The following is a 13,061-nucleotide window of genomic DNA, read 5'->3' on the forward strand; positions in this document are numbered from 1 at the left end:
AATAAGTGCAATGGTTATATTCTGGTAAGAGGAACAGGGAAGCATATATATCTGCCTCTAAAAGTGGCTGCCACAATTCGAGTTCTTCTAACTGGCTATCTTTACTACCCATCCTACAATCGTATGGACAGATTTGGGGATGCCACATCTGATTTCCCTTGCTGTTTATTGGGCATGTAAAAGAAATAAATACATGATACCATTTTTCTGTGCTTAGAATATCAACTTTTTTGGGCCACATTACAGAGGTCGTACTAGGATATAAGGAAATTATTTATATATATATATCTCCCATACATTGACTCTTCTTACTACAAAATTTCAGGAAGGCTTTCTTCGTAGTTTTTGAGAAAAATTCAGGACAGTGGATGAAATGTTAGACGATCCTGTTGAATCAGATCAGTCTAGCTAATTCCCTTTCCTTATGATGCATCTCCATGTAACATGCCAAGTGTCTTGTGATCCCCTGTCTAATCTTACGACAGGTATGGAGAGACTCAGTTAGCACGCTGGAAGGTACAGTTCCTGAGCAAATGGTACGATGCCCAAAGAGCCCCCTACATGGGTCCTATTCTAGTTAATAGCACCCAAACACAAGTCCCTTCAGGCATGGTGTGGTTTCTGTCTAGCATGCTACTTGCGCCTATCCATACTTGATGTCATTTTGCAATTAAAGTGATGCTTTAAGAAATTCATTAATGAACAGTATGAACCAGAGATGGATATCTGAAGGCATCAGTTCAGCTTTTTGTATAATTAGATCATGGATAATATTGAAAATTGATGTAAAAGAGATTATTGATCTGTTATTAAAGGGGTTGTCCCGCGGCAGCAAGTGGGTCTATACACTTCTGTATGGCCATAATAATGCACTTTGTAATATACATTGTGCATTAATTATGAGCCATACAGAAGTTATAAAAAGTTTTATACTTACCTGCTCCGTTGCTGGCGTCCTCGTCTCCATGGTGCCGACTAATTTTCGCCCTCCGATGGCCAAATTAGCCGCGCTTGCGCAGTCCGGGTCTTCTGCAGTCTTCTATGGAGCCGCTCGTGCAGAATGCAGGCTCCGTGTAGCTCCGCCCCGTCACGTGCCGATTCCAGCCAATCAGGAGGCTGGAATCGGCAATGGACCGCACAGAAGAGCTGCGGTCCACGGAGACAGAGGATCCCGGCGGCCATCTTCAGCGGTAAGTATTGAAGTCACCGGAGCGCGGGGATTAAGGTAAGCGCTCCGGTAAGCTTTCTTTACCTCCCTGCATCGGGGTTGTCTCGCGCCGACCGGGGGGGGGGTTGAAAAAAAAAACAACCTGTTTCGGCGCGGGACAACCCCTTTAACTCCTTGCTTATCTCTACCATGGATTGCAGAGATCAAGAACGCATCCTCGCCTAAAAAAAATGTTCTTGTTAATAAATAAACTAAAAATATGGTTTCATCAACTATTACTGAGTTGTCATACAATCATGGTAAGGCTGTTTTTCTTTAATTTTTGTGATTTATTTATCCCGCAGATGGTACGTCCAGCTACCCGACCAGGAAGCACATCAGTATCACAGTCTGGATCCCGGTTGTTTTTCTTCCTCACCCACGTCATTTCAGCCACCTAATGAGGAAGAGGATGAGCTGATTGGTGAGGAGAACTCTACCCTACCCTCTCGTCTGCATCCTTGTGTGGCTGAGAAAATCTGCGAGTTGGTGGAGAAAGGCATTCATGAGGTTTATGCTGTCAGGAAACAGCTGAGGTAAATACCGCATGGGCCGGACACCATACAATGGATCCTAGATGAATCTTAGTTGTGATGTAGTTTGTATGGTACAGATTGAGCACACGATGCTTTCTATGGCAAGTACCAAATGTTTTTGCATATAGGTCCAAGCAGTATAACTCTTAGTGGACAATTCTTTGACTTTATAATAAATATACAGGGCTGCTATAAAAGACATAGGCACTGTCAACATTAGATAGAACCAAAGACCGTTACACAAATTGTGTGTCTACCTGTTTAATAGCGTAGAGTTGGGATGAAAGATTTTGCAGCTTTTCGTGACGTCCGCATCACATGAATCCATGTGGAGCAGCAAATGTCACAACACTGGTTGTTCATGCAAAGGGGGATGTTCTGGGAGAACCCTGTAGCCAAGGAGCAAGTGAATCGTGTTGATGAAAAGGCTTACACATGGAACACTTAAAAGTTAGTCATACACGCTTAGACCTATGCTAAAAAAAAAAAAAAAAAGGATAAGTACTTTGGTTACATCAATAATACTTTGGTTTCTATAAAAAGTTGAAAGTGTCTATTTCTTTAGTTATCCTGTATTATTTCTCATTACTCTCTTTCTTCACATTAGGAAATTTGTGGAGCGAGAGCTCTTCAAGCCAGATGAAATCCCAGAACGGCATAATTTGACCTACTTCCCAACTGTGAATGACCTGAAGAACCACATCCATGAAGTGCAGAAAGCCCTGGGAAATGGAGAGCTCATCTATAAATGTGAAACTATTCCAAGACCAGTAAGAGAAGACAAAAATATAGTGGAGATTATAAGTAGATTAGTAATTATTAGGACATTATTAGAGATGAGCGAGCATACTCGCTAAGGGCAATTACTCGAGCAAGTATTGTCCTTAGCGAATACCTGCCCGCTTGGAAAAAAAGGTTCGGCTGCCGTCGCGGGTGAGCGGTGAGTTGCAGGAGTGAGCAGGGGGGAGAGAGGGAGAGCGAGATCTCCCATCTGTTCCCCCGCCGCTCCCCGCCCCCTGCCAGCACCCGAATCTTTTCTTCCGAGCGGGCAGGTACTCGCTAAGGCCAATGCTCGCTCAAGTAATTGCCCTTAGCGAGTATGCTCGCTCATCTCTAGACATTATAGTACCAGTGTACACACACAGTAGTTTGATCACCATACAAGACAAACACAGCTTGGCTCCTCCCACAGCAGTGACATCACCACGGGTCCTTCAGCCCACCGGATCTCTGTAGTAGACAAATATGTTCTGTCAGGACTGCTGAGTAGTGTAGGAAATTATAGCACCAGTGTTTCTGGTGGAGCAATGCGCCACACAGCTCTGCTACGTGGTACATGAATTATGATCTCCACACACAGCAGCTTGATTACCACACAAGACAAACACAGCTTGGCTCCTCCCACAGCAGTGACATCACCACTGGTCCATCAGCCCACCAGATCTCTGTGGTGGAGGTAGGTCAGTGTGTTCTGTCAGGACTGCTAGAATTATGTCTGACATAATAGCGGCTTAGTTGTATTCTCAGTGTGTTAGGACCTGCCATAACGTCGCCACGGAGCCGAGCTATGAGACTCACTCACGCACATACTTACATACATACAAACAGACAAGTGGTCGTTAGTAGTTTGACTAGCCATAAAGCCTGTTGTATGAAAAAATACATTAGGCTTTATAAAACTGTTGGTTATTTATTTTATGTCTTACATAACCTTAAAATACAAAATGCCAAAGAGTATCCAGGATGATAATTCACCAAGGGCAAGAGATGTGGATCGCCTGCCCCACGATTTTTTATTTTTCTTGTTTAGGCCATTTTCAGACACTAGTTTATGACTTGGATTTGATGTGAAATCCTCGTCACATTTGCTGTAAATCTTTGTCCTGAAACTACGGCATAGATCTCATTGCACAGATTTGAAATCCGCCTGGGGAAAAAAAAAGTGTGATGGAGAAGGAAAAATAAACTCCACATAAGGTTTAATAAACCCCCAACCCACATAAAAGCCTAAAAGAAAACATTATTTTTTTTTTATTGGTTCTCTGAAAAAAATACATATTTGGCACCATCACAATGGTAACACCCCATAGGAGCACTGGTTATTGTTACAGCACAGTAAGGAGCGACAAGATAGACCTCTAAAAATCAATGTTGAAATTGATTGGTTTGCTTACATTTTTCTCTAAAAAAAAAAAAAAATAAATAAAAATAACAACAGCTGATGAATAAATTATATGTACTCCAAAATGGTGCCATTGAAAAAACAAGCCCTTGCACAGCTATATCATTAAGAAAATAAAACTTATGGCACGTGAGAAGTAACAATGGGGAAAAAAAAATTTTAAAAGTGCTTGGCCCTTAAATGTACATCCCCCTTAAGAATGTGGTGCATGAGGAAGTCAGTTAATTGCCCTGACTCTCCCACTTTCAGCAGCCCAGGCAAACAGCTGGATATGCTGGGGTAAGCTGTGGCCAGCCTGACATTTACCGCTGTAGGGGAAATGTAGTATTACAGGACAACTATTAACATGATTGGCTGTCTGTAATAACCGAACAGCAAACGGTCCGCTATGGCAGGAGCCACTATTACTGAATGGCACTTCGTTCTGGAATATAGAGGTGGGGTTCCAAGCAGGGGACCCTACTCTAACATTCATATGTCCTAATAGGGCGTATGAGCAGGGGATTTCATGTTGGCCCTTTAACATTGAAAACCTGTGTGGGTATAAGGGGTTCAACGATTGTCTCAGCATAGATTAGACCACTTTAAACATTTAACCTCTTGGTACAGACGTAATATACTGTATTTCATACTTACCTGTTTCATGTACTTAAAGGTTCACTGGAGTCCTGACAGTGGGAACATTCTTAATGAAATGGTTACGGTGACATTTGAATCTTCCTCTATTGAAGGTAGGCTGTATTTGTATTCTTTTTTTTACTCGGTTGGACGTATCTATACGGCATATTGTAGTGTAAGTTTTATGAATAACTTGGCATATCAATCTCTTATGTTTAATGTTTAGCATACTCAGCAGAAGAAGACATGGGCTGGCTTCACACGGGCGAGAAAATCATGCGAGATTTGTGCGTTTTGAGACGCACAAATATGAACCCCATTCTTTTGAATGGGTCACACACGTGAGCGATGCTTTGCCGTATGGCACCACGTTGCGGGAAACAAATCACAGCATGCTCTATCTGGCTGTGAGATCTCGCATCGCAGCTCCATTGTTTTTAATGGGGCTGGCAGCAGCATATAAAAGGTCATATAAATCCATGTAACTCCAACAAGTGAAAGATTGTCACCCACTTGCCTGTCGGGCCTTGTGTTTACACGGGACAACAGTCGCCCATAATCACTTTTTTGAGTGATTACTCAAGCGATTATATTGGACCTAAGGGTGGGCAACTGGTCAACTGGCCTCAAGGACCTCATTTAGAGTTACATAGTAACGTAATATGTAAGGCCGAATGAAGGCAATGTCCATCTAGTTCAGCCTGTTTTATCCTCCTGTGTTGTTGATCCAGAGGAAGGCAAAAACCCCAAGAGCAGGAGCCAACTAGCCCTTTTGGGGGAAAAATTCCTTCCCGACTCCCTAATGGCAATCAGACTGTTCCCTGGATCAACTCCTAATAGTTCCTACCTTCCTGTATACCCTGATTGACAATTAACCTAAGATTTATATCCTGTAATATCCTTCCGCTCTAGAAAGACATCAAGTCCCCTTTTAAACTCCTCTATGGATTTTGCCATCAGCACATCCTCAGGCAGAGAGTTCCACAGTCTCACTGCTCTTACAGTAAAGAACCCCTTTCTGTGTTGGTGGTGAAACGTAGCGGATGCCCTCTCGTTACCATCGCAGTCCTGGGTATAAACAGAGTTGCTCAAAATTTTCACTTTATTTAAGATATATTAATTAAAGGGGTTGTCCCATGACTTTAATTTGCTTCTCTTATTAAATAAGTGCTGTGTTCTGCATTCACCCTTGTATGACTCCTGTTGACTTCAGTAGGAGTACACCATTGCAGTACAAGTCACAATGGCCCACAATAGCCATAGCAGCACTCCCATAGCATGCAGTTCTCTCTATCGCAGTTGGAGTCCCAGTTCCTTCTCCATAACAGCCAGCATCGGCACAACAGTTGTCTGCAGGGACGTCCCACATTTATGCATTGCAGTAATGTGTTTTCAAATGCACAAGTGAATTCTGAGAAGAGTAGATTTCTTGAGTCTATATGTAGAATGTGCACACAAGCTCAGTGTCATTTAATGCGGTTTGTAATAGGAATGGATTAACAATTTATACAATTGCTGTCTGTGTTTTGCTTCTTAGAACAAGATTCTTTGATAAAAGTTCAGAACGCTTCTAATGAAGATGAATGTCAGGATACAGCCCAGCTGATCTCTTCATTAACCTCATTACAACCCAAAATCTTTGCACAGCTTCAGGTTGGTGATTTAATTGGCATTTACTAAAATCGTTGTTAAGTTAAAGGGATATAACCATAAGGCTGGATTCAGACGACCGTATATCGGCTCGGTTTTCACGTCGAGCCGATATACGGTGTCCTCATTTGCAGGGGGGAGAATGGAAGAGCCAGGAGCAGGAACTGAGCTCCCGCCCCCTCTCTGCCTCCTCTCCACCCTGGGCGGGAGCTCAGAGCACTGCTCCTGGCTCTTCCAGGCTCCCCTCCTGCAGAGAGAGACGCCGTATATCTGCTCTGCGTGAAAACCGAGCCGATATACGTTCGTCTGAATCCAGCCTAAGGGCTCATGTCCACGGGGAAAATCGGGCCCGCTACGGATTCTACATGTAGAATCTGCAGCGGGTCCCTCCTGCCCCGTGGACATGAGCGCTGAAAATACAAATAAATGACAATAAACTCACCTCCCATCCGCTCCGTTTCTTCTCTTCGCGGCGGCGTCATCTTCTCTCGTCGCGGCCGGATCTTCATTCTTCGGCTCGGCGGATGTGCACGATGACGTCGGTGACGTGCCCCGCGCATGCGCCGGGCCGAAGCAAAATGATCCGGCTGCGGCTGAGAGAGGATGGCGCGGCGCCGAAGAGAAGAACCGGAGCGGGTAAGTAAAATGTGATTTTTGTGTCCCGCGGATCCGGACGGCGTCCATAGGCTTCAATAGAAGCCCGCGGGAGCCGTCCCCGCGGGAGACCCGCATGAAAATGGAGCATGGTCCAGATTTTTTCATGCTCCATTTTTTTTAAAATCACTTTTATTGACGATCCGCGGGTATTTATCTACCCGCGGGTGGTCAATGCATCCCTATGGGGTGCGGATCCGCGGGCAGGAGAAGAGTTAAAATCCGCTGCGGATTTTAATTCTTCTTTTCCCCGTGGACATGAGCCCTAAGTGTGGATATTCCCCACAACCATAGGCGTGTCTGTACTGACTGCTAGCTGGACTTGTTGTTTTTGTTCTGTGTTTGCAGCAAAGATCTGCACTGTGTACAGATAATCAAATAAACATTTACGTCATATCAATAGGATACGCCATAAATATTTGATGTGTGTGGTCACTGTCCCCTTATAAGTCAGTGAATATGTGGACCCTCTTTCATGTGCCCCTCTTTATTAAAGGGATTGTATCAAGATTGCAAGTTATCCCCTATCCATAGGATATAACTTGCTGATTGGTGGGGATCCCATGTCACCCGTCCTCTTCACTGTGGGGTTATTGCACCCCAAGCAGTGGGGAGGAGACTGAATGGAGTGTTAGTTGTGCGAGTTCTCCAGCGCTCCATTCACTTTTAGTGGGGTTGCAGAAATTCCCGAGCGGCACCCGGTCAGGTAGTTCCACCAGCCTCATTAAAGTTAATAGAACACTGACCGTGCATGTTCGGCCAGCGTTCTCTTCATGGCGACGGTTGCTTTTTGCCCCACAGTGATGGGCAGAGCAGGACATAGGAGTTCTGTTCTAGAGATTGGCAGGGGTCTGAGCAGTGAGAACCCTGTTCTCATGCTTTCTCATGAATAGCTTGTGTATCAGTGTTCAGAACGGAGTCCACCATACATTACATTTATTTAATTTTTTCCCCCAGAGCCTCCAGTTGCAGTCATCTTTTACATCACCGGATGGAACAACTGCCCTTATTGCGGTAAACCAGCCATCTTCCACATTCACATCTCCTGATGAAACGGCAGCACTAATTACCGTAAATCCACAAACGCCATCCTTCACTTCTTCTGACGGCACAACAGCGCTAATCACCGTGAATCACCCTCCTCCATCTTTCACTTCTTCTGATGGGACAACCTCTCTTATTTCAGTCAGCCAGCCGGGTCTGTTGAATGCTGGAACAAGTAATCAGCCGCTTGTTCTTAGTCATTTGCAGAGCCAACATACTGACTCCTCTGTGTCAGCGGTCACTGCTTTATCCCCCGCTGGTCACAATCTGGTCAGCATGGGGCAGCTGGTGACTGTGGAAGATCCAACATCCAGCTTGTCTGGAGAAGTCCACCAGATTCTGCTTGGGGAACTACACCCTATTCCTATTAGGATTCTAGACAACCAGTCGACCATTGGTAAGTGCATATGGAAAAATGAGTGTATATCTTCCGTAACTGAAATAATCACATGTATACAAACTGTATAGAGACTGCAACCAGTACCGATATCTGATCTATAAATTCACCTTAGTGTGTCACCAGAACCTCCAAACCATAATGGCAGGGGTAACGAAGTGATTTAAAAAGGTAACTTTTAATATTTTTAAAACTAACACCACCAAAAATTCCAACAAACTTCCAAAAATGCAGTTATCGTATTCACCCTCAATCTTCCATACATTCACGTGGAAACTACATTCATTGTCAAAAACCTCAAACCCCTAGAAGGAGTTGATTTAAATGAAACTTTGTGTGTGATTGCAACATTGATTATAAGTAAGGGATTACAAGATCAGAGCAAAAGTGGAATTTATTGCGGAAATCTGAACACTTAAAAGGGGGCTATAGTACACGGCTCAGTGGAACGGTTTGATAGGAAAACTTTTTATACAAGTCTCCTACTTTTTAATACCTTGTAGATATTTAGGTCCAAAATTCTGTGCTAATTAATTAATTAAGTCTTCTGCATAGATATCGTTAAAGTGAGCCAAATTTGTCCTGGCACAGGGGAGGTCAGGGATTGTTGCCTGGTGCCCTCCTCCTATGTGCATAGTGCCGGCGTCTGTCTTTTGTTGGAGCCTCGCAGTGGTCTTCCAACATGGCTGTGCTACTTTTTGGACTACGCGATGCACACATTGGCGGTCAGACATTGCATGCCGCTCTTGGGTTGGTCAGTTCTGGCTCATTGGAGCAGCATGTAGAGTCTTGGACTATTACTACTAGTCTTCAGCTATGAGACTATGTTGGAGATCTGCCGAGAGGACCCAGGGAGGGACAGGTCTATGGCACTGCGCATCGAGGATGGCACCAGGTAATATAATTCTACCCTCCTAGTGATGGTGAGTTGCATGGGTCAGCCATCAATAATAATAAAGTTGCAAAGCTGCTCACCAGGCTGGAAGAACATAAAAGAAGCCATACTAACCTCAGTTGATCCCCCGACGCTCCCGTTCTCCCAATGCCTGGTATCATGCCACTTTTTTTCTGCAGCACAGACGTGATCACTGCAGCTAATCATCGGCCAAAGTGAGCCAGTGATCGGCTGGCATGGTCCTGTGTCGCTGGGGTCTCTGACATCATCTGTACAGCAGGAAGTGTAGAGCAGCGGGGAACGGGAGTGGTAGGAGATTTGGTGAGGGGCTTTGTAATTTTTATTTAAGTGCCCGGATTACCCCTTTTATAAATGATAACATTCTGGTTATGCCCAGCCACCACTAGAGGGAGCTCAGTGCAATGTATAAGCAGTATGTGCTAAGCTCATTAGCTCCTCTAGTGGTGGGTGAAAAAAAAACATAATTTTATCTCTGCAGGGGATTGGAAGCTCAGAAAAACAGTTGCGACAGCTGTAAAAATATTGATAAATCGGCACAGAATTTTGGCTTTTTAGGATAAACGGTTATTTTAAGGATTTGTATTTGAGGATTTTATCTTCAGGGGAAATGCTGTATAATAACGATCTAAGCAATCCACTGCTATCCGAGGGACATGACTGCTGATTTTACATGAGCCGTTGGCTGGTCTACAGGACTGCGTGTCTCGGTAGCCTGGAGTGCTGGGATTTGTAGTTCTTCTGTAAGGCCACAGGTTGCTTATCTCTGCTTGTGAAGCATGCTCAGGCTGGTTCTCTCGGCAGGACTTTGCATGAAGACAATCAGTATAGTAGTAATATACAATTTCATGGCCTTCTTTCCGTGTAGCAATAAATGTGATGAACGTGCAATGGGGATAGGCGAGGAGTTCTCTGTAAGCTGCTCCGAATGCTTCCAGCCGCGGGAGGCGTCGCATTAATGTCCGTTTTATGTCAACTGTATGAAGCGTTAATACTGAACATTCCAGATCCCACGAAGCTGCTTATGTCAGCGCATTGATGACTGTTTACAGGTGCTGTAATATAATGCATGCTTTCAGGGCAGATAATAAAATCATTCAATTTTCAAAAAAAAAAAAAAAAAAAAAAAAAGGGGGCTATAGTACCCTGTTGTACCGTCTCTAGCTTGGATACAAGATGTGATACAGGTGGGCATGGAGGCTCTAGTACCCTGTTGTACCGCCTCTAGCTTGGATACAAGATGTGATATAGGCAGACATGGAGGCTCTAGCACCCTGTTGTACCGCCTCTAGCTTGGATACAAGATGTGATACAGGCGGGCATGGAGGCTCTAGTACCCTGTTGTACCGCCTCTAGCTTGGATACAAGATGTGATATGGGGAGCATGGAGGCTCTAGTACCCTGTTGTACCGCCTCTAGCTTGGATACAAGATGTGATGCGGTAGGGCATGAAGGCTCTAGTACCCTGTTGTACCGCCTCTAGCTTGGATACAAGATGTGATACGCCGGGCATGGAGGATCTAGTACCCTGTTGGATCACCTCTAGCTTGGATACAAGAAGTGTTACAGGCATGCATGGAGGATCTAGTACCCTGTTGTACCGCCTTTAACTTGGATACAAGATGTGATATAGGCGGGCATGGAGGCTCTAGTACTCTGTTGTACAGCCTGTAGCTTTGATACAAGATGTGATACGGCCGGGCATGGAGGCTCTAGTACTCTGTTGTACCGCCTCTCGCTTAGATGAAAGATATGAACATATCACTGAGCGGTCATTGTGGGGTGACCGACTATCGTATGTGATCGCCCGCCAGCCCATCACACCAGCAGTGTTACCGCTCCACAGCAAAGGCAGGATAGACCGCTAGGTCTCAAGACATGAACACGGCCATCGTTCTTGCCCAAACTAAACCTGGGTTCATTGCTGAAGGCAACCCGGTTTGACTTTGTAGCAGTCCAGCTTCATCGTTCACAACTCCACTTCAGAGGCGACAGTGGGTGTCAAAGGCAGTGAGGGCTTGTTTTTTGCTTCAAGCTATCGTTTTTATTTGTACCATTTTGGGGTACATATGGCTTTTTTGATTGCCTTTTGGGAGGTAAAATGAATAAAGCAAGCATTCTGCCTCCCATTTTGTTTAAGGTTTTTGCTGGGCAGGATCATTAAAGTGATCAAATTATAGTACAAGTCGTTACGGACACTAAGATACCCAAATTTCTTTCACACAATTTTTTTACACTGTTTATGTACCTGAAGGGGACCTGAGCCATAGCAGCTATGATCGCTATTCTAAGGCATTGCAGGACTTATCTACTGCAATGCATTATCGCTTGTAATATCGATCATAGGCAATGGCAAAGCAGGACGCCTGTATCTCGCGTCCTGTTGCCATGGCAACCCATCAGCCCTCCGCAGCTACATAGATCGCTGTCCTTATGCACTCCCGCAGTTGCAGCGAGAGGCTGGCTATCGTAACAGCTGGCTCCCACTGACAGATGGTGCAGTATCTCCTCTTATCTTGCGCTATCCACATGACATAAAGTTACATCATTTTACATTAAGTACCCCACTGCCATGATGTAACATTACATGGCATAGAGGAGCAGCACTACCAATGGTCCAAAAAATGTTGGCTTTATTCAATCCATAAAATATGGGGCAGCAACGTTTCAACTCCACATGGAGTCTTTTTCCAGCTTGAAAAAGACTCCATGCGGAGTTGAAACGTTGCTGCCCCATATTTTATGGATTGAATAAAGCCAACATTTTTTGGACCATTGGTAGTGCTGCTCCTCTATGCTATTTCTGGATTATGCTTTGTGGCCCTGGGAGTTGGGACCTATCGAGCTTGCACACCTGATCCACACCTCGCACCTAAGTGGTGATTTTTGATTGAGTGCTGCTGCCAACATATTTTTGTGAGGATGACGTAACCTTATGTCATGTAGCATTAAGGGCTTAAACAAGAACAATATGAGAAGGGAAGTAAATGGCCTGATAAAAATATACAGCTAATGAATACAATTGAGACCCTTGCTATTAGAAGTGGAAAGAAAGTACAAAGACGAAAAATTCAGAAGGCAAGTAGAGGAGCAAGAGACATTGATCACAAACTAAAATGTTTTTATACAAATGCACAGGGCATGGGAAACAAACTAGGAGAATTGGAGCTCCTAACACAGGAAGAGAAATATGGTGTCATAGGCATCACAGAAACTTGGTGGAATGATACACATGATTGGAATACAAGGCTTGAAGGGTAGAACTTATTTGTAAGAAATAGACCTAATAAAATGGGAGGAGGTGTTGTATTGTATATTAGGAAAACATTCATCTCCACGGAGATTCAAGCTTCAGGGCATGGGAGTTCTGTAGAAACTGTTTGGGTAAGAATACAAGGAGAGAACAGAAAGGACACCATTGTAGGCATTTACTATAGGCCGCCTGGACAAGCAGAAGAGATGGATGAACTCTTTCTACATCAGATGGCCAAGCTCTCAAAAAAGCACAACATAGTGATCATGGGAGATTGTAACTATCCAGACATTTGTTGGGAATCTCTCACAGGTAAAACTAATGGGTTTTTCAGTCTGATCTTGCTGACAACTTTTTATCTTTCTAAAAGTAAGGCTGGGTCACATGACTGGGTCAGATTCCCCATGTGCGAGGCCTGCAGTGGATTCCAGCTTGTCCTTTTACCCTCCGTACAGCACTAACCTAACCTGTATTGTGGATTACCGTGGAGGCTCACAAGTGGTCATATGCAGTACAGGTTGTTTTTTTTGGTTTTTTTGCATCTCCTACGCTGTCGCTTAGCGATGATGCAGGTACCCACAGCCCATACGCAATGTTAATTGTGTAT

The 13,061-nt window shown here is 44.3% G+C and overlaps 1 protein-coding gene across 3 annotated transcripts in view; it reads left to right on the forward strand.

Moving 5' to 3' along the window:
* CARF (calcium responsive transcription factor) overlaps nucleotides 1-13,061 on the forward strand; it is a 39,088-nt gene that overhangs the window by 24,699 nt on the left and 1,328 nt on the right. For all 3 annotated transcript variants that reach the window (XM_066575428.1, XM_066575427.1, XM_066575429.1), the window contains 5 exons: nucleotides 1,513-1,743; nucleotides 2,351-2,513; nucleotides 4,581-4,656; nucleotides 6,081-6,196; nucleotides 7,805-8,288. In XM_066575428.1, the coding sequence (XP_066431525.1) occupies nucleotides 1,513-1,743; nucleotides 2,351-2,513; nucleotides 4,581-4,656; nucleotides 6,081-6,196; nucleotides 7,805-8,288 (1,070 nt within the window). The remainder of the gene's footprint in view (nucleotides 1-1,512; nucleotides 1,744-2,350; nucleotides 2,514-4,580; nucleotides 4,657-6,080; nucleotides 6,197-7,804; nucleotides 8,289-13,061) is intronic.

Source organism: Eleutherodactylus coqui, chromosome 8 (assembly GCF_035609145.1).
Source record: "Eleutherodactylus coqui strain aEleCoq1 chromosome 8, aEleCoq1.hap1, whole genome shotgun sequence".
Lineage (NCBI taxonomy): Eukaryota > Metazoa > Chordata > Amphibia > Anura > Eleutherodactylidae > Eleutherodactylus > Eleutherodactylus coqui.